This window comes from Armigeres subalbatus, chromosome 3 (assembly GCF_024139115.2).
Source record: "Armigeres subalbatus isolate Guangzhou_Male chromosome 3, GZ_Asu_2, whole genome shotgun sequence".
Lineage (NCBI taxonomy): Eukaryota > Metazoa > Arthropoda > Insecta > Diptera > Culicidae > Armigeres > Armigeres subalbatus.
This window is the reverse complement of record NC_085141.1, coordinates 407,532,121-407,554,173: the sequence shown is the minus strand read 5'-3', so window position 1 is coordinate 407,554,173 and position 22,053 is coordinate 407,532,121. Positions and strand designations below refer to the sequence as shown.

At 39.0% G+C, this 22,053-nt stretch overlaps 1 protein-coding gene across 6 annotated transcripts in view; it reads left to right on the top strand.

Moving 5' to 3' along the window:
- The window catches only part of LOC134224145 (calbindin-32), a 310,480-nt gene that overhangs the window by 173,554 nt on the left and 114,873 nt on the right, over positions 1-22,053 (top strand). For 4 of the 6 annotated variants that reach the window (XM_062703408.1, XM_062703411.1, XM_062703406.1 and 1 more), the window contains exons 3-5: positions 1,020-1,256; positions 15,025-15,110; positions 16,219-16,308. In XM_062703408.1, coding sequence (XP_062559392.1) covers positions 1,118-1,256; positions 15,025-15,110; positions 16,219-16,308 — 315 coding nt within the window. In that variant the 5' untranslated portion in view covers positions 1,020-1,117. Of the gene's footprint in view, positions 1-998; positions 1,257-15,024; positions 15,111-16,218; positions 16,309-22,053 lie in introns of all 6 variants that reach the window. The other 2 variants (XM_062703409.1, XM_062703407.1) reach the window with 1 other exon arrangement.

Here is a 22,053-nt window from a genome sequence, read left to right as displayed (position 1 = left end):
GCTAAATTGTAAAATAAAGGAACTATTGAAGAAACGGGCTAGAAACCCGAATTTAGCAATTGTGCATTGTTGCAAAAACAAAAATTATATGTCCATTCACGCTTATGAACTGTTAAAAGCCTTGGAATGTAGAGCCGTTGAAGAGGAAGAAGTCGCCATAAGAGACCTATAATATTTCTGTTTCGCTTATGATACGAGCTGTTGTGCATGATTATGAGGGGTTATAGCCATTGTACTATTCTTCATAAAGATGCTACATATCCTAAGGAACAGAAGAAAACGATTACTCACATATTTTTCTGATATTTTTCTTATGTCGTTTGGCTGATTGCTAGTAAAATTACACAATCAGATAATAAGCACTTGATATCAATGTGTGATTCTTCACTCTAAATAACAGACACATGAGAATGTCAACTATTGAAGAGTTTCAAGACTACAATTCCTTTCACGGTTCAATTAATAGCCTCAATATCTAGATGCTTTACAGACAATTCCGTTGTGAATATCAGGATCATATGTTCATTTTATTTCGGGAGGAAGAATAAATGAAAATTAATTTCATTTTGAATTCAAATCAAACCCTGTGCTAGTTATAAAAATCACAAAACTAAATAATTTACTTCATGGAGGCGCATGGTTATTCAAAACTGTCAGCAACTAAGTAATATCTAAGTGAAATCTAAATTGATGGAAACATGTACCTGCAGGTTTAATTGCTAAACTATGGATGGTCCAAGACCCTTTTTGAATCGTGTTCAAAAACAAACATAATCAATTTTGCAATTAAAATGAAAGAAAACATCTATAAATCAAAGTTGATAGGTTTGAAAATGATGATCTAAATCACTTGAAATCTGTCATTTACATTGTATTTAGTACGGAAAGAGAACTCGAAAGACTACCGCCACATCTTCCTATCGTGGATCACTGCCCCTCGCATAAATAATTCCTAATCAGCTTCCGCCAATCTAACGATTTTTTTTTCTTTCCACCAGGTTTCACATTCTTTATTGCAGGTTTCCCCCGTCCGGAAGCCCCCGCTCCTGTCACCCCTCCCGACCGCCTAAGGTAATCGGCGGACTTCGAAGCGGTCCTCTCTCCCTCCCATCACACCATGGATCTGCAGCAGCAGAAGGTACACATTGAAAAGGCTCAGAATTTCATGCGCCAGTACCGGGATCCGGAATCGCGGGAGCTGAAAAAACTGTCCGCCAATCAGTTTATGGACGTTTGGAGTCACTACGATGGGGATGGTGAGTGTCTATGTCTAACTTGACAGCTGCTTTGGTTTGGGATGATGGGAAGAATAAGACGAAGCCAAATCTAGCACTTTTCGAATTCTGTCTGTTGTGCTTAATCGCAGGAAGGAATCATTTTCTAATCAATTTCAGACCGATTAAAGGTTTAAAGAGGAAAATAAGACATTCCTGATTTAAGATTTTGTGTATTCGAAGGAAAGAACCTCAAACTAATAACTAGTACGAAAAAGCACCAAAAGATCTATTGATCATCAAGATATATGTTCATGTTTGCAAATCATACAAATTTTGATCATACAGTAACCCTAAAAACCAAAATAATGCCATGCACATTAAAAATCCATCTTAAAAAGTAAGAGCTCATTCCCGAATAAGCTTGAGCTTGTATACCCAATTAAATTTGACCCAAACATACTTAACTTTATTTTCTTTATATTTGAAATCCGTAGAGAACAAGTTGTCTACCAACGAAGTCTTCTCTATAAAGAGTGCGGGCCTCAGATTATCAAATGTTCTCAATTCATGTTCCCCTATAGCAAATAAAACTTTGTGTTTCAACTTCGCTTCTTCTCAGCCGTATCATGCAATTATGATGAGCGAGAGAAGATTTGCAACATTGAATAAAAGATGTTGCATACAGAAAATTTTTATTCAAAACTTCCTCTACAAGCGCAGAAATCAGCTTTGAAAGAAGATACCGCCTGAAGATCACACAAACTAATTCCTGGCTCTGTATATTGAGGCTCCCACTAACCGCATTATTTGTGGTTTCAACTGCCAGATCTTTTTCCATGTTTCACATATGACTTGAACCCGACCTCGTGATGATGGAGTAAACCTAATATGGGAACTTGGGTCCTCGTTCACAGTCTAGCGGTTCTCTTATTTATGGGAGACCTTTCTACCAACCGACGGATCGGTTTGAAATGTCTCCCTCCCAGTGGAGCCACCCAGAAACGGGGAATGATTTCAGTCCAGCTCCTTGAGCTTTGAGTACAGCCACAGCTACTGGTGGTTGCACACCCCGTTTGATACTATTTTTCTCCACATTACCGAGAGTTATTTTCTTCTGGTTCAACCGGCCAAACCTTTGCACGATAAAGATGATGATGATGACGATGATGATGCTGGGTGTGTGGTGAGTGAATAACCGCTGCCACTGCAGTTCGTTCGGAGCGGAAAATGAATGAAAATCATACGTGATTGTCGGCCACTTGACGGTTATGGGAAATGGTACAGAACGGACTGAAATAAACACGAAAGTTTTCAGAAAAAGCGTTTTAAGTTTTACTTCTTTCTGCTTGTTTGCTTCCTGTTTATCAATTTTTTATTTTTCCTTTTTCTCCTTTTCTCTTTTTGTCTTTCTCGTACAACAAAATTGTACCGAAAGGCTATATGATCACTCAAAAACGAATTTTTGATATGAGGCCCGGAGACCCATAGTGTTATATACCAATATGTGTGTACAGGGGTTAGACAAAAAGGTTAAGATAGGCAAATTTTTCTCGAAGTTCAAATCAGCATAACTTTGCGTAGAATGATCCGATTTTGATGAAACCGGGATCACAGAACGCAGAAACTCATCTAGTATGATGTCCCCATGCAAAACCTTAGGTTGGCCCTTGGCCACCGGAGATGTTCCGGATTTTCCGAGGGTATGTTCAAAATGCATTTTGTCTTCTGCTTGTCATTTTGTATGACGTTTACTGCCATCATGTTTCATGCTTTCCTCAAAAACTAGAACTAATATGCTGACCAATGCTGGCTGCAGATTGAAAATCCGTTAGGTATACGCAGAGATATTGTCATTTTTGTGAAAACGGTGCGGGATTGGCCATACACCCTGAACAAATGTCACTTTCGCAGAACACCCGGAACCTGTTACAAATTGGCCAGAGAGTCTTACAGTCCTCAAAATGTTTCTTTAATAAAGATCCTATAATCATTGTCTTGGAAAAACATGAATTTTGACGCCCATATATGCATGGTTCCATATGGTGCCAAAACCGGCCCTTCCTGGAAGGCCCTTGGAACCTGCTATAAGGGTGGCAGTGGACACTATCATTCTGGAAATGTTTCTGTAATCATCGTCTCATAAAGCCATGAAGTTAGCTACTCATATTTGCATTATTCAGATCTGTTGTCGTTTCATCATGTTCCCGGAACCGTTTTTACGGAAATGGACGTTTTGGAAATGGTAGCATTAATGGATTCTCGATCAACAGCCAGCAATGGTCGGCATATTAGCCCTAGTTTCTGGAGAAAGCATGGAACATAATGAAAGTAAACGTCACATAAAATGACAAGCAGTGGAAAAATGCATCATGAACATACCCTTGGAAAACCCGGAACATGTAAGGTGGCCAAGGACCAATTTCAGTTTTAGCAGGGGATAGTATACTAGAAGAGTGTCCGCTTCTGATGGTCCTGGTTTTACCCAAATCGAATTATTCTATGCAAAGTTATGCTGAGTGGAATTTCGACAAAATTTTACCTATCTCAACCTTTTTGTGTGAGTGTGTATGTGTACAAATTTTTAGACACAATTTTTGGAACTTAGCATTTTCCGAATCACTCGCAAAAAGTTTCATTCGACGTCCCGTTGTTTGCTATTGAAAATTGGCCAGATTGGACTATGGGATCAGAAGTTATGGCCAAAATACTATTTTTTATGCCTAAAACACGCTAAAAATACTCGTTTATATTTTTTAATATTTTTTGCACGAGATAGGCACCAACACCGCCAGGTGGACTAATCAGGGTTTTTTATTTCCTCTTCTTTCCTTCTTTCATAACCTGTTTTTTTTTCTTTACAAGTATAATCCGTCTTTTCCTTCCTTACATATTCTTGCGCCTGTTTGCTGTTTTCTTTGTTTTTCATTATGCTTCCTTTTTTCTTTTTTCTCTCGTTGTGTTTATTTGTTTTTTCATCCTTTGACATTTCTTTTTTCACTGTTGCTTCAATCTACTTTTTCATATTTGCTTTATTTACGAGATTTCAACAAGCCTCCCGGAATCCAAAACTAAGCCTACGACATCTTCCGAGTAATTTTCTCTCTCTTTTTTAACTGATCTTGATGCTGTTTTGCCAAACGTATGATATTGATATCCAACCCATCACAGTCTGCGTGTATTATAAGAATACCAATTGCTAATGTTTATAAATTAATGCCTTTCTTAAAAAAAATGGAGTTAAGCAGCTGGATTTTGTGTATTCTGGGATGTCCAAAGAAAGACGTAGTGGTAGTCCCTAGGTGAAACTATAAGACATTTTTTTGTATGAAAAAAAAAATTGTCGGTTCTTATTAGGTTGTTTTACTACCTATTTTTTCGCATGTTATCCGCTCTTCGAAGGCTAATGAACTGAGCTATCAGACATTTTAAAAGTAGAAAGGTTTTCCAAAATTAAAAACTGTCTGGTCTTCTTCTTCTTCTTATTGGCATTACATCCTTTCACTGGGATAGAGCCGCCTCGCAGCTTAGTTGAGCACTTCCATAGTTATTAACTGCGAGGTTTCTAAGCCAAGTTACCATTTTTGCATTCGTATATCATGAGGCTAACACGATGATACTTTTATGCCCAGGGAAGTCGAGACAATTTCCAATCCGAAAATTGCCTAGACCGGCACCGGGAATCGAACTCAGCCACCCTCAGCATGGTCTTGCTTTGTAGCCGCGCGTCTTACCGCACGACTAAGGGAACGTCCACAAATTACGTAACGCTTAGAGGGGGGAGGGGGGGTTGAGTGAAGTGTGACGATCCATACAACATTTTCGGAAGCTTCATACAAAAGTGTGACAATATTCTGGGGAGTTGATTACCTGATTCCCCATATTGCAGTGGCTGATTGACTATCGAACGAGGCCACGTGACAACCAACCATTGAGTTACCCTGGAGAAGATGAGTTTCGGATGGTTACACAGAGAAAATAAAGAAACTAAAAAAGTTTGAACCCCCCTTTTCAGAGAAATTAAGAACGGCAGTTAAGCCCGTATGTGTAGAGCGTTGGCCTTGCAAGTAAAGGCGAAGGATTGGCAATCCGGAAATGGCGAGTTTGGTTCACGGTCCGGTGTAGGATCTTTCCGCGTAGATAAAACTTTTTGACTCCCTAAGCATGATGGTTGCATTGTGCTTGCCACACAAGGTGCTTAGTCATGTAATGGCGGTCATAAAAGCTTCCAAACAACAAAGTACGCCATCTTTGTTACATCTTATTTCAGTTCTGCTACTGCTATTCCCGCTGGAATCAATTTTTCCGCAAGCGGTAATGGCCGCCAGCTTGCTTGTGGGCTAGTGTCTGATTTGACGTTTGTAGAGGTCAACTGTACCCACCGTTCCGAGCACTTTGATCAATGTGGTGCCGAAAATCCACTTCAGCGGCACCTTCTTATGCGCCACATTGGTCAGAATGCTCAGGAACGATGGGTGCAGTTGACCTCCACTGCCGAAAATTTTCATGAAGCCAACAGATTAGTTTCGCCGGTACTCTTAACCTTGCCATGCTGTTCAAGAGTAGGGATGTGTTCACTGAATCGTAAGCCATACGCACGTCCAGAAACACCACACAAATTTCTTTGTGTGCATCCTTTGCCTTTCGCACCGATTTGCACCGAGTTCACCACTTAGCTTATGCACGTTGTCGCCGAAACATGTTTCCGGAAACCAAGGATGATAACGATCATTCAGTAATTTGCACTCGATCATTTAGTAGTTTGTCAATAACACATTCCAGAAGCTGAATTTCAAAATTTGTTGTATGGTGAACTTCTAGTGCGAAGGTTTTTCTACAACTTTGCCTAATGGTTCGTTATTAGAATTCAAGTAATAACGGAGTTAGAGCGCTAGTTGCAGTAACTTAAAGTAAATGATTGGAATTTTGTTATCATTTAGTCTAAGTTACTGAAACTATAGTTATAACTCCGTTACTAGTGGAATTCAAACAACGAACCATCGGGTAGAGTTGTAGAAAAACCTTCGCACTAGAAGTCCACCATACAACATATTTTGAAATTCAGCTTCTTGAATGTGTTATTGACAAACTACTAAATGATCGAGCGCAAATTACTGAATGATCGTTAATATCCTGCCGGAAACCAAAAAATAGTTCCGGCATTCTTCAAAGTTTCGATTTCTGTCAATCTGTTTTTGACTACGGAGTTGATCAGCTTGATCTCCACGTTTATTAAAGCTATTGGTCTCATGATGTTTGGTAGTTCCGCTGACCACGCTTTCTTCGAAATAACCCTAATTTCGGTGTACCTCAATTCTTTCAGAATCTCTTCATTCCCGAATTTAGATGCTTCAACACCGCGTACGATATTCCATTTATGCCAGGCGCTGAGTGCTTCTTCCTATCTTGTAGAACGGACAAAACTTCTTCGTCCTTGATTGTCATTTCGCATCATTCTAAATTTTTCCGTAGATGTCGTTGGTAGGACAATTTCACGAAATTTGTCTCCAAAATACTGATCCATAAACGTTTTACCCTCATCGCGGATGAGTTCGATTCCTTTCAGATGCTTCCCAGCTAAGGCTGTGTCAATTCCTTTGACAATATTCCACAACTGTGGGGGACATGGCCTCGTCGATTTTGTTCGTCATTTCCTCTATGTGATCCCGTTTGGCCTTCCTTACCTCCTTCTTAAATCGCGGTCGTTCCTTTTTCAGCAGAAGGTAATTGGATTCCGTTTGCAGTCTATTGTAGTCCCTGAGTCCATCCTGTTTGCTTGCATACATATTGGCGATCTTCTAGGACCACCAGACTTTTAAAAAGTTAGCCTTTTTGTTTTTCAGACTAAAAGAGGCTTTTTCTACAGCCTCAGCGAAAACGGACATCATTTCTTCCGGCGAGTAAATGTACTGCGGTCTCATTTGGTTTAACTCATTTCTACTATTGGAATGTTGCTGCTGATTTCCAAAACAATGCTCATGTGGATACTTCCGAATTCTTCTTCCTGGTCCTTTGATAGTCCGGACTCCAAGTCACATGGTGTGCGTTGATATCAGCCCCTACGACTGACTCGCCATCCAGGTCGTCAATCGTCAAGAACAATTTTGACAGTTCATCCCAAAGAGCACTGTTGGCCGTCCTTGGCGGAGGCAAAAACATCAAAAATGTTTACTGGATCGAAGCCTCTCACTATTGTGATCCCTACGTCTTCTAATTGTTCGAAAACAGGAAGAAAAGTGAGGAAGATTAATTTCTTTCCCTTCAAATGAGTCTGCCAGTAGTATACTACTGGATAAAACTACTCCTCCAAAACCTTCTGTTCGTCTTTTGGAAAAGAGCGTGTTTCCTTTGAAGGTATCTGAAGGTATCTCCTGAAAAATTGCCACCATGGATCTTTTCTCGTTTTTCTGGTTGTCTTATACTTTGTATATTAAGCTCAGGGTCTTAAAGCCCATAATACTGTTATTCGACGAGTTATTCTGGATGTCCGTTGTCGTAATTTTTCCTTCTAGTATTTTTTCGAGCTCCATGCCAACTTCGATGAGTCTGATCGATCGGTCTAGCTATAACCTCTCCTTCAGTTTTGTTCCGCAAAGTCTTCATTGTAGTCCTCCATTCGTTTCCACAGCAAAAGTGCATGATGTCCCTTCTCAATTGTGCGATGCGCCGCTCGGACTCTGTTACCCTGAAAGCGTTTTCATCGCTACCCGACCGCAACCGAGCAGCTATCCCTACGACTGAGTGGATTCGTTCCGCAGGAGTTCCGATGTATCCCTCCGTTTCTCCTTACTCCCCATCGTTATTTGATCGTCGTGCTGGCTCCTTGGCTCTTGATAGTTTGGGCACTGCTCTTCTGCTTGGGGAATTTCCAACCCCACTTGAGCTAAATCCCGATATTCTGACTCGTCCAGCAAAACTTCGTACCGATTTTGCGTTCTCGGATAGTCCTTTTCTGCTTCGGCGTTGGGCACTTGTTCTCGCTGCATTTTTTGTATGATATTCATTCTCCTTTCCCGTTCCGGACAGCTCCTGTTGTTGGCTTGAAGATCCTGCTGGCAGTTGATACAGTGCGTTGGTTCATTGCATCCGTCTGCTTGTCTGCACCCGTCTGTTGTGTGTCCAAATCTTCAGCAGAATACACACTGTTTTACCAGCTCGGAAGTTCACCGTAAAAACCTTTGCCGATTTGGGCACATATTTCCCTTCTACCGTTTCCTTCAAGTTTTTGCTTTTTCCAAGTCACTCGCTTTGTTTCTCCTCTTTCACCACCCGAGCGCTGGAAGTAATACTCGTATTGATTTCTTCCTCCGTGAAATCCAGTGGCACATTCGGGACGAAACTTGAGACGAAAAGTATGGTCTTCCTATGCGTTTTTGGAAGTTACAGCTTCAGGGTCCTCGGTGTCAGGTTAAGGCCGGTCAGATGTACAAAATCCTCCACTCTAACCGAAACTAGCTTGAAACGGAAATTCTTTTGCCTTTCTCGTACACTAAGTGTACGTAAAGGCTATAATATTGCTTCAAAAACAAAATTTTGATAGGAGGCCCGGAGGGCCGATTTTTATATACCGATCGACTCAGCTCGACGAACTGAGGTGATGTCTGTATGTATGTATATGTGTGTGTGTGTATGTGTAAGTGTACAAATTTTGTAGACACACTTTTTGAACTTCCCATTGTCCGATTGGCTCGCAACAAGTTGCAGTCGACGCGGAATTCAGTCCCATTGTTTGCTATTGAAAATAAGATCAATAGCTCATCGCAATCTGGAGTTATAGCCAAAAATATTGTTTTTGCGTATAAAAAATAGCAAAATGTACTAAACTGCTTACACCTAGATTCGAACTGCTGACCTCTGGGGTGGAAAGCGCTTGCTGTACCACATAACCATCAGATAACACTTGGTGTGTGTAAATATAAGTCATACAGTATTCATCAAATTGGTATATATTCATTTCTTTTCAAAGCCACATAGTTCACTCTGCTAGGGTGACGGTACCAATATTGGAAGTATTATTGAATCAATGAAAGAAAATATATATTTGATAATTCGAAATTGGTAGCTTTAATGCATTAACTATTAGACAAACTTTGAATAAGCTAGAAATGAAATTGGATTAATTTCGTCTTGATAATCGTCTTGATAATTAATCTAAATTTCTTGGAGGTAAAGTGAGCTCCACCATACTGCCGTCGTAAGCATAATCGTCCAATATTGATTCTGCTTGGAAGAAAATATGGAACAGTTACGCTTACGGCGGCAGTATATAGGTAGGAAAGCCAATTTGTTGGGGAAATTATTGTTTTCAATTAGTATTTATAATGGCATAATTACAACGTGTCGTTTCAAGTAAAGCAAACGTTCAGTAATGCAATGATGAACAATATTATTAAGAACCCATTGTCTCCACTGAGGGCATGATCGCCCTATAAGTGTTTATTTGGGTAACCTTTAACGAAGAGAAATCTGTTCAATAATTAATAATGTTAATCAGGCCCATTTTTTCTATTATTTTGCTATCATGCGCTCGCATACCCTATATACGAGTGAACTTCTCACGTGGTATCTTTTTTGTGGCGTGCAATAAGCGTATGGGAGCACAGTTGGTTTGCGCGAGGACGCTATGCAAGCACATTTCGGCGGGAGCGAACGGCACTGCATTTGCTTCAGCCGCTTGCCGTCGGATGAATATCGCGGAAGGAAGCATCACCAACACACCGCATTGGCCCTGACGAAAGCGAGTTAAGGTCACTCCTGACGGAATCCAAGATTAAAAGTGCTCGCGTTTTCGAGGGCACACCACTCGATTCAGAGGCGGCGCACAACTGTCATTTTTGTTGATTTAGCTTTGCTGCGTCGCAGCATGCGTGAAATAATAAAAATGACAGTTGTGCGTTGCTTCCGTATCGAGTGGTGTGCCCCCGAAAACGCGAGCATTTTTAATCTTGGATTCCGTCAGGAATATTCTTAACAAATAGAGCCGGATGATGCTTTTTATTTCACCCGGCAAGGGATATAGGGCGTCAATTTTAAAATGATTGTTAAAAAGTTAAAACACATTTTAGCCGAAAATGGTTTGATTTTTCGGGTTTGAAATTTAATTTACTTTTAGATTGGCAACACGAAAGTCTAATTATTTCGATTAAATTACATGTGTATATATGTAGCCTAACATATAAATAGCTTGAAGACTTCGGCTATCTGTAGGTGGTGTTGGATTGCGTGGGAGTGCTCTCGCCTCTCAGATTTGACGAATCGATGTTTTAATCTTTGTTTAAAAACGCAGAGAAGTCGTTTTAAAAATTTGGCATTGAGTTATAGAAAATAAAAATAGTATAAAGTTCATTAGTATTATACTAGAAAATATGTTTTTGAAAAAAAAATCAGAGCCGAACGAGCGTCGAACATATACTCTCTGAGCGAGAGCTTAGAATGTTACCTCTCAGCTATCTTTACTTCTTCATAGAGTGGTGATCGAAGTATAACAGGTTATACGCAATTTGCACTGACCATCGGCTGCTTGTGCATCCGTGCAGCAACGCACCGGGTGCTGTGTTTAGGTTCCGTGGCATATTTAAATCATCTAATGTTGAAAAACATACGATTGAGTTTACATCATGTGCTTTTGTGTCAATTCGGTCAATTCATTTAAATATGTCACCTAATACTCATAATGTTTTGGTGTGCCGGGAAGCAACTTCAGAATCAATTTCAACATTTAATTTGAATCCTCTGTAATGCATTCTTCCTGGCGTTGCAGCAAATAATCCATATTGGCAAAACATGGCTGGCCTAACAATTAATTTGTTAATAAAACAATTTATTTTAGTAAATGGTTTTGATTTTTCTATAAATATTAATTTACTATATTCGTACCTTTTCGCTTGCATACCTTCTTTGTGGTTGTTGATAGTTAATCAATTCATGCTATACATAAGTCCTAAATCTTGGACTTCGCTAGACCAATTAATTGGAACATTCATAGTGACAACATATCTGTTTGAAGATTTCAAATAGCACTCGGATTATGTGGAAGAAGCTGAGTTTCGGAAGGATTCGGAGAAAATTTTTCATTCTTGCAAATCAATGGAAATGTATCCAAACTTTTCTACAATCCACGCATGTTTTGGATCATGTAGTAATCTAAGTTCGATCATTTAGTTTGTCGATGACTCATACCAGAAGTTAAATTTTAAAACGTATTTTATGGTGAACTTCTGGTGTGAATATTTTTCGACAGCTCTGCCCTACAGTTTGTTTTTTGCCTTTCTCGTATACAAAGTATACGTAAAGGCTAGAGGATCACTTCAAAATCGAACTTTTGATAAAAGGCTCAGAATCCCATAGTGTTATATACCAATCTACTCAGCTCTACGAATTGAGGTGATGTCTGTATGTGTGTATGTATGTGAGTGTGTGTATGTGTACAAAAATGTGAGACACACTTTTTGGTACTTAGCATTACTCGATTTGCTCGCAACAAGTTTCAGTCGACGCGGATTGCGGTCTAGTTGTTTCCTATTGAAAATTGGCCCGATCGGTCATTGCGTTGCGTTGTAACGGAGTATTTCGTAGATTGCATACTGACAGTTGTCATGTATATTCTTTACCTTTCTTACCCCAATTGCTTATTGGATATTTGGGATTCAATGGAAATCCAATTGGGAGTCCAAAATGATAAAAGATGAAAGCTATCATTGCCGGCCACGCCCATCTTCTCCGTTACTAGGAAAGGGAAGGAAATGATGATATGACATCTACTTAACGAGAGGCCGGCGACTCACCGACGCCCTCATAGATGTCAAGGAATTGGATGGTGGGTAAGGTATGTGGTTTAGGAGTATCATTATAAGCAAATGATAGAAAATTTGTGGAAATACGTTGGGAGTGACTTTGCTAAGAAATTTATGTCACTCCATTATCCTTGCCGATGATTTTTCTCGAATGGGGCGAAGGTATTAGCCTTGCCCTGGCTAATAGCCTAGGTTTAAGCGCCTTTGCTCGCTCTCTGAAACGAAAAAGAGCAAAAAGAAATTAAATTCCCTTCCCCCTGATATGATAATGATTTTGATCAACAAATGAATTCTAAGTGGATGAATAAATGATCAAACGGCTGCAAACAAGCCTCTATTGTTTGCACTATTTGTTATCCATAAATTGTGTAAATTGGCACAAATTATCCCTTACCTTCATGCTCCTTTATGGTATTCCTTCCAGTTTTACCTGTTTACTGTTCACTACCAAGCAACAAAAGAAGTCAGCATTAATCTGATCGGGAACCAGGTCAGTGCCAAATCAAAGAGCCACCCAGAATGGAGATCTTTCCCGAATCCGGCAAAAATATATATTCTTGGATAACAGCGAAAGATGGCGGGGCACAACTCGTCATTTGTAGACCCTACCTCCCTTTTTAACTCCTCTTATAGGACAGCTTCCAGCTTCTTTCTCCAGACCATCTATATTTTTCGAAACTCCTACTGACACTTATGACAGAGAACATTACTGCTTCACACACACACAATTTCATTGTAACCCTCGTAAGCTTGCTCGTAAGACACTTTTTGCATTCGCTTCTGAAACACACAATCAACTTATAACACTTATACCACAATGTCCAAGCACATATATATTTCAGATATTCAGGATTGCTAAATAATTTTTTAATTTGAGGAAAAAAAATTGACTGAGCAAAATAAAACTTGATCAGCCATCACAAGCGACTACTGCCAAAATTGTCCCGATCGGTCATTGCGTTCCAAAGTTATTGAAAAAAATTCGGACTGGTTTTTAGTCATGGGTAATAGCGTTGACAATTTTACTTCATCGCCGACGTTTCGATCCGGGATGGGATCTTCCATCGAGCCCTGAAGAAGATCCCATCCCGGATCGAAACGTCGGCGATGAAGTAAAATTGTCAACGCTATTACCCGTGACTGAAAGCCAATCCGAAAATTAAGTTACAAATTTCACAGTCGTATTCCACTAGGTATTGAAAAACATTGTTTTTCTGCCAAGGGTCCCCTTGGGAAAAAAATCAAAAAGAAAAAAAATTTCTTAGATTGCAGCAATGCATTCAAATTTCCGCAAATGCATATAAATTGATAGAAAAGTAAAATCTATCCCCTTAAGTGCTATTTCGACCTCTCTTGTGTGTTTTCTTATTATTTTAATGCGCGAGAAAGGCACTACCAACGCTAGGTGGATTGATCTGGGTTTTTTATTTCCTTACACTTCTTGAAGCCTTTCTCATACAGCATTTTTACTATTGCGGTTCTAAATAAACCACATCTGTTGGGGTAATAATGGATTTAGCCAATGAATTGGGTTTTCCTGATGCTTCCTGCCGTCTTCCTTCCTTTTCCGATTCTGGATCTGGTCCTCATCCCTTGGCTATCTTGCGGCATTCTTTCTTTTTTCCACAGTGTTTTCTTTCTTATTAACAATTTCACTGTTTTTTCCTTGTTTTTCCTACTGCTTTTCTTTTCATTTCACATAAGGATAGGTTTTCTTTTCAGGTTATCGCAGCCGGCATATTTATTTTCCCGGCCACTTTTAACAGATATATAATATCGAAACGATGATATTTTATTCGCGACCGCGACTGCGAACGTTTTTCCGAGATCCGACGATATTTATTTTCTTTTTCACTCGATTTTTTTTAAATTTTAACCGATCTTTAAAAATGTGTAGTTTCCTTTTCTTTTCACTTTTCACTTGCTCAAAAGAGAAGGTGATTAAACGTTAGTAAGCTCTATACTGGTGTTGAGTGTCAAAAATATACAACAAACAATCGAACTAAAGACACTATAAACAAATACAGAAAATGTTCCAATGGATCAATCAATAAGCAAAAACTGCCGCTATGAAACGAACAGATCTAGCCACCGTAGACATGTTCTGTCAAAAACAACACGAATAGAAATATGCGTATACAGTGCCGCCGTTGTTTTGATGCGGTGAGTGCAAAATGAGTTACCTTGATTGATCCATTGGAATGGATAAGGTAGCTCATTTTGCACTCACCGCATCAAAACAAAGGCGCCACTGTATACGCATATTTCTATTCATGTGTGTTTGACAGAACATATCTACGGTGGCACGATCTGATCATTTCATAGCGACAGTTTTGCTTATTGATTGGTCTATTCAAAGCTACTGTCAGTGTCATTCGGATCAAGCGAGAGGCCTGTCATTGTCATTCCGAAAAATCCGCGTAACTTTAAAGAGCTATTTCTATTTCCACAAATACACATATGTATTCAAATTATGTTATTTTTTTCATCCTTTTGGGCTAACCAACCCCAGCAAATAGTTGATAATGATAATGAGAACCTTATTGAACCTTATTTTACTTTGAAGAAGACCTGTTCATGGTTAACATGCGTCTACAACACTTTATTAGCAATTTTTAAAACACATGCTGTGCACTGTAGATGGTCCATCTGAGCTTCAGACATTGGACTTCCAAAACACGCTTTTCTTCCTTCAACCACCGAAACGTGACAATGAATTGAGTGGATTGGCGGTTTATGCAATGGAAACAGTTCCGCACGAAAGTGTGATTGTGGGATTGAAGTTTACAACGTTTCCATCATCTAGCGGAGATAAGGACAAATTGAACGTTATTGCCAATGATTTCGCTTGGAGCAACAATATCTCCAACAAACATGTCGAAAGTTTCAACAATGACCATTCGATGCTATGATCTTCGTCTTGCTCGTCTCGTATTTCCTTGGTACGACAATATTATCGTAAAATCATGAAATCTAAACCATATTCATCCGAATCGTTTTCTCTTGCACATCAACAGGAAACGGCTACATCGAAGGCACCGAGCTCGATGGGTTCCTCAAAGAGTTCGTTTCCAGTGCAAATGCGACCGATCTGGGACCTGAGGTAAGAATTTGGTAGATAGTAAGTACAGAGCTAAAGAGATGGATTAAAGAGTGGAATGCTCCCACGGGGCAAACGTACAATCATCATCTTGGTTGTTTGCTGTTGTGCTGGCTCATCCACCACCAAGCACGGATCCATCTCGAAGGGCAAACAATTCTGAAGCTTACAGAAAAACCAATATGTAGTCGCAAAATTTCGTTTTTATGGGACGTGAGGGTTTTATTAATCGGATTGTTTTGCTCTTTTTATTGAATTTTTTTTTCTTTTCATTCTCGGTTCGACCATTTTTGCGCGTCTGGGTTATGATTGTATTTTATCACCACTGTACCCATACTTCATTTACCATATTCTCTACATCCTTCAGGCAGCGGTTAGTATAAAAGCAATAGTAGTGAAAAATGAACTTGTTGGTAGAATGTAACTGGTAGAATCAAATACCTCAGTATCGATGATAGTTAACATTAATCACTCATATAACTAAAACGATGGATCATAACACTTTATAAAACCCATAAAGTATTCAAAAAAATACCTTGGTTTCATTACTCGGCTCCACCTCAACCGCATTTCTTGACTTTCATCATATTTTGCGATCATATGTTTAGTATTTGTAGGTTTCTGGCGATGCACAAAAAAATCATTTGGTTGGAATTTAACTAGTCGGAAATGAAAAAATGTAGGGGGTGCTTTCGCATAAACACAACAAAAAGTTGTTGCTCGGTATTTTGGCAAACGCTATTTACATACTTCCAATGGTATGCCAATCTCACATCATCAACACATAAAGTAGTAAATCGCACCATGAAACAAACTTTTTTATTATTTCGAAATTGATATTCTCAGCACTACTCGTACCGCTTCTGTCGTCAAAAGTTATTCGTTGAGCCAATAATAACTTCATTTTATCGCAATTCGCCGTATTCGTTTATAACTTTCGCATCCGACATAGTCACCATTTTCATTTTTTTTTCACTTCAAATTATTCGCCGGCTACATTGAAGAAAAGCTTACAATATTTCCCTGCCATCCATTCCGAGCAACCGACTAATTCGTTGTCTCTTCCAACTTTTCATCCGTATGTTGTTTGCCGGCGCTCGACCAAATGCAGTCACTGACGGACGAGATGTTGGTCGAGCTCAAATCCTGCTTCATGGAAGCATACGACGATAATCAGGACGGGAAGATCGACATCCGAGAGGTAAGTGTTTGTCGGGGGTAAAGACGATTACTTTTTTAAATTCTGAGGAAGATGGCGTGGATTACTCTTCATAGATTGGTTGTTTGGCATAGCATTGAAACAAGTTTTCATCAGCAGCTTTATTTAAGTGGAAAGTTTACTGCGTACAATTGGCAATGTTTAGTAAATGGACCTGTATGTGACATTCTTGGCAAAAAGGAGATTTTCGTTCTCACTACAATTAGTGACACTAAATCACTACCAGTTTGTACCGTGCATTACTTGAATGCAGTAACTTAGGTTATTCATGCAATTTTACGATACCTACATATGATATTCGTATACCCTGTGTAGATCGTGGCAAATCCGGATGTATCATCATATCCCAGGTTGCTCATTCATGGGTAGTCAATCGCCAGCTCACTGACACGCGTCTTCCTCGAAATCACACAACCATCGAGGACGGGGTCTGTCCCGGAGCTGACGTCCTCTTCCAAGTTCTATCTTAATCCTCACTTTGGCTGGTCTGTCCTTTTCGTAATACTACTTGCCCAGTCCACTGTAATCTGTCATATTGTATCAGCCTGCCGATCGATATATCCATTTTTGGACAATGGAGTTTTCGATTCATCACTGTTTTTTCACAACGTCACCAAATATTGAGCATAGTATTTTTCGAGGCGCTCCTTTGCCGTGCGGTAGAAGGCGCGACCACAAAGCAAGACCATGCTGAGGGTGGCTGGGTTCGATTCCCGGTACCGGTCTAGGCAATTTTCGGATTGGAAATTGTCTCGACTTCCCTCATAAAAGTATCATCGTGTTAGCCTCATGATATACGAATGCAAGAATGGTAACCTGGCTTAGAAACCTCGCAGTTAATAACTGTGAAAGTGCTAAATGAACACTAAGCTGCGAGGCGGCTCTGTCCCAGTGTGTGAATGTAATGCCAATAAGAAGAAGAAGTAGATTTTTCGCTTAGGGACGAAGCAACGATGTGTACAGAGTCAGTTTTGGTGGTTCAATATTCATGATCAGCCTATTCTCTATCCCACTTGAAAAACAGAAATGCTTTCTCCACCAATGGTGTCAAAGTCATCTGTAAAACCAAGGAGCGTGTAAGAATTGTTGGTGATGGTTCGGTTCCACTGAACAGTAGATCTACCAAATGCATGTCTTACCGAGCCCATGAAGCGTCGCTCAAACCAACTCAATCAGCTTTGCCGGAAAACCACGTGCTAGCATAATCTGCCACTGTTTGTTCTGTTTCTCTTTCTCGAAAACCGCTTTGGTATTCGCCGTCTACAGACTCCGACGACGGATCTGATGAACATAATTGGAGGGTAACAAAATTGCTTTCTCCTTTAATTTTGGCAGTGGCTTCGTCTTAATCTTCCAGCTCTCGAAGTCTCGTTTTCCTTTTATCGAGTCGACCTACTTCAGTTCATTTCGCCATACCTTTTGCAGATTAATCTTGAATGTCATGTCATGTAGCGACTTCCATCGAACAATTTTGCATCATCACATGACTCAATAGCTTTTTGACAGCCGTTTGATGTTGTTTACTTTTTACATCAAACGGTTGTCAAAATGCTATCGAGTAGCATTCACTAGCTGGGATTAAGTAGCTACTGAAGATTTTTTAACAAAGTAGCTTTTTTTGGAAAATGTGCTTAAAAGTCCTGTTATGATGCAACGTTGTTCGGCAGAAGTCAATACATGACATGACATATAAAATAAATCTGCAAAAGGTATTGCGAAATGAGCTGAAGTAGGTCGACTCGATGAAAGGAAAACGAGAGTTCGAAAGGTTGAGCAACTGCCAAAGTTAAAGGAGATACAAATTTTGTTTATCAGATCCATCGTTGGCGTCTATAGACGGCAAATACCAAAGCGGCATTCGAGAACGACCTGTGGCAGATTGTGCTAGCAAAATTGTACATACCAATTCGATCCTGCCAAAAATGAAAATTGGGTTGTGATTGGAAAAATCAGATAATGTACAAAGCACCCCAACTAATCCCAACTAAGGAACAGCTAGGTAACGAATGTCCACTTGTCTCATCTTTCAAACAGATTCTGAATGATCAATTAATATTGAGCGTCTTAGGGGCAATTTGTTACAAGGCTAAAATACTTCACTATTCCATTCACTTCCGCTATATTCACTTTTGTATCAGTTCAGTTTCTGAATAGAATCGGGGTAGTACTTCCGCTAAAAGCAATTTGTCCGAAGGTCACTAGGCTGAAATGGACATTCGGCCGAAAATGTCGTTCGGCTGAACTAATCATTTGATCGAAAATGTCATTTGGCCGAACACTTCGTTAAGCCCAAAAAAGTCGTTTGGCCGAATAGGTCATTTGCCCGAAAAGGTAGTTTGGCAGAAAAGAACTTTTGGTTGTTATACAATATGGCCAAACATATCGTTTGGCAGTATGTACTATTTAAGGAAATGAGATGCGAAAAGTAAACAGAGAGATGTGAGGCGTCTTACTTCTTACTTCTAATTTCTCACATGTTACTTTTCCTTTTTCCACTTTGTACTTCTCTTTTATGACTTCTCATTTCGCACTTCTCACTTTTTACAGACTTCTTATTTCTTACTTTTCGCTTCTCAATTATCAATAATTACTTGCTTGCCGAAATGAATCCAGATAAAATATACTTTGTAACTAACCCTGGTCCCAGCGATGCCAGATTGTTTCAACATCAATTCCGTAGATGTGCTTAAATATTTGGATGGCCCAATTCTGGTGATCAGCCACAATCCTTCCAGTTCTAGTTCAAAAAATGAACTGAGATCTTGCGTCAATTTCTGGCGAATTTTCTCTCATTTTCAGATGTCACAGCTGCAACAACTGCCAGTCGTGACACCCGGAAATGTGAGAAAATTCGATTACAATTTGTGTGCAATTGGACGAAAGTTATGAACCAAGAACAACAGTGTAACACCACCTTCTTCTACTTTGATTACTTTGACTTTCGTTGATGATTAGGTTCTTACTATATTTTTTCTCAAATAAGCCGTGAAAAAATCATTTGTAATTGTATCAGAGTACCCGTCTAAAGTTTCAAATATTGGTCTTGAAGTAGTTCGAGGGTGAAAATAGACTACTATTGCTATTGAAATAGTGAGTTTACTACACGAAAAACCAACAAAAAATCGAAGAACAATCAGGTGGTATTTGAAAAGGTAATGAAATTAAGTTGTTTCGAGAAATTGAAGAAATCTAAAGCGGCCCGCTGTACTCACTTCAAAATTTAAGAGATGAGTCGAGGAAACAAAAAAATACACCACACTCCAAAATTTTATTTTGTGAACCAGCAAACAAATTTGCTAGGAAGTACCGAATAAAATAAACATTACAGATTTAGTCAATCTGAATACAAAAAAAACAGAAAACAATAAGTTTCATAATCTTTTCGGTCCCTCATCTGTGGATATGTCTGCTGGTACATGCTTATCAGTTCCATTTGAGTGTTTAAAAGTTAAATCCATGAAAAGCATTACATTTTAAGGATCTTTTCAATAACATAGTGAAATATGAAATTTTGTTCGAAAGGAATGTAACAAAATATCTAATCAACGTTGTCCCATATTGAATGTACCCGCGTACTAGTCGCATTAGGAATTTAATTTGATCAAAATTTTATTATTTTCCCATTGATCTAAATTGCTCAACAGTAATTTATTTAACGAGGAATAACTTGTTCAAATTTCAACAAAATCGTATTATGATTGTGACTTTTTTAAGTTTAAAAAAAATCGATTTCTAACCAGTTTCAAATTAATACAATTTCAATAGAATATTTGACCATCTGATGTACAGTTGATTTCGCTGGATACTAAAATGTGCGAAGAACTGGCAACAATAAGCTGGTGTAATATTTAAGGATTTGTTTGTGGGAAGAATTCCATTTTTTTCTTTTCTGCAAATAACTCAGGGAGTTTTAATGGAAACCATTCTGAGAGTTCATGCATGAATCCTTTTGGGAGATCTTCCAGAAATTCCACAACAAATTTTTCTATAAATTGTTACGTAAGTTCTTCCATGAGTTCTCAAGATGTTATTGTGTGACTTAATCTAAAAATTATTTTGTGAATTCGTCCAGCAACTACGCAGATTATTTCGTATTTCAAAAACTTCGGTGTTCCTGGAGTTCTTTCAGCAATCCTTGAGTTCAGGAAACGTTTTAAGAATTTCTCCGGTAGTGCCCGTAATTTCTTTCATTTTTTCAGAAATATTTCCGGAAGTTTCCATAAAGCTTCCTCCTATGATTTCCAATAAGAGTTCTTCCAGGAGAGTTCTTCGTTGTTCTTACAACAACCACTCCGAAGATTGATGTGAGACAAAGCCCCTATGAATCACCAATAAAAATTAAAACTGATGAAAAAACCGTAGATTTCCGCAGAAATTTTCAAATTTCCTTAGATTTTTCTACGGATCCGTAGAAATCTGTATTCAATTCCGTAGACCTACGGAAATTTCCGTAGATCTGGCATCGCTGCCTGGTCCGCAGTATACAGATTTCCTACATCTTCCAGCACACCGCACCGTTTTTGGACAAAATAACCCGTTTGATCCGTCTACGTTTTAATGAAGTGTATGTTTATTTTGATTATAATATGATCAAGTGTGTGTTCAAAAGTAGAATAATTAGTTAGTATCTTTCTGTACGATTAGTTCGAAGACAAGTAAATAAATAAATAAATAAATAAATAGCATAATACTCTATTCCAAGACGGGGATGGGCCGTTTGGCCGATTACCGTTCAGCCTAATGCCATTTGGCCGAACAGACCATTAGGCCGGAAGGGTCATTTGGTGGAAAGGGTCATTTGGTCGAAAGGGTAATTTGGCCGAAAGGACATTCGGCCGAATAGGGCATTTGACCGGATAGGACATTTTTCCGAATAGGAACTTTGGCCGAATACGACATTTGGCAGAATAGATCATTTGAAAAGTGAGAAATGAGGAGTGAGCACTAAGAGTCACTACTCACTTCTAATTTCTCAAATTTTCATTGTAAAAAGTAAGAAGCGCGAAGTGGGTAGTGAGACGTCTCATGACTTTTTCCTCATTTTGCACTCCTCACTGTAAAAAGTGAGAAGTGCGGCAGTGAGCAGTGAGATGAAGTATGCATGGAAAAAAATCACAATCAATTTTTGCAAAACTTGTGACAGATTTTTTGAAATAAATAAATAGCTGGCAAACACTTCAGTGGGGTTTGAGCTCACGACATTCAGTACAATGGTGCTTTCTCTGATGGTCACTATAACTGGTGGCTACTAAAAAACTGGAATAAAAAGAATGGCTCAATTATCAATAATTACTTGCTTGCCGAAATGAATCCAGATATTAAATACTTTGTAACTAACATAACAAATTGGTCTGAATTGTGCAGCTTGAAAAAATGTACAATGCGCGTCGCAGTAATACCTGTTTTGACGGCATGTTGCAATGTTGGAGTGAAAGTGGGAGTGCGACAATTCAAGGATTCATTCACATAAAGTCATATTTCTGTGAAAGCATTATTGTTCTGATAAAAATTAGTGAAGTCATTCACATTTTTTAATTGCCACCCGTTAAGCCATATAATCATTGGTCCGTATGAGAAGTAAGTTCTTCCATCTTTCTCCTTAATTATTTTTTCTTTTTTTTTCTACTTTCGAATGATTGACTGTTTATTGTTATTTTAACTTAAAACGGCTACGCAGTTTTTAAGGATTAAAATAAGATTTGTATTTGTCCAACGTTTCGACACGGG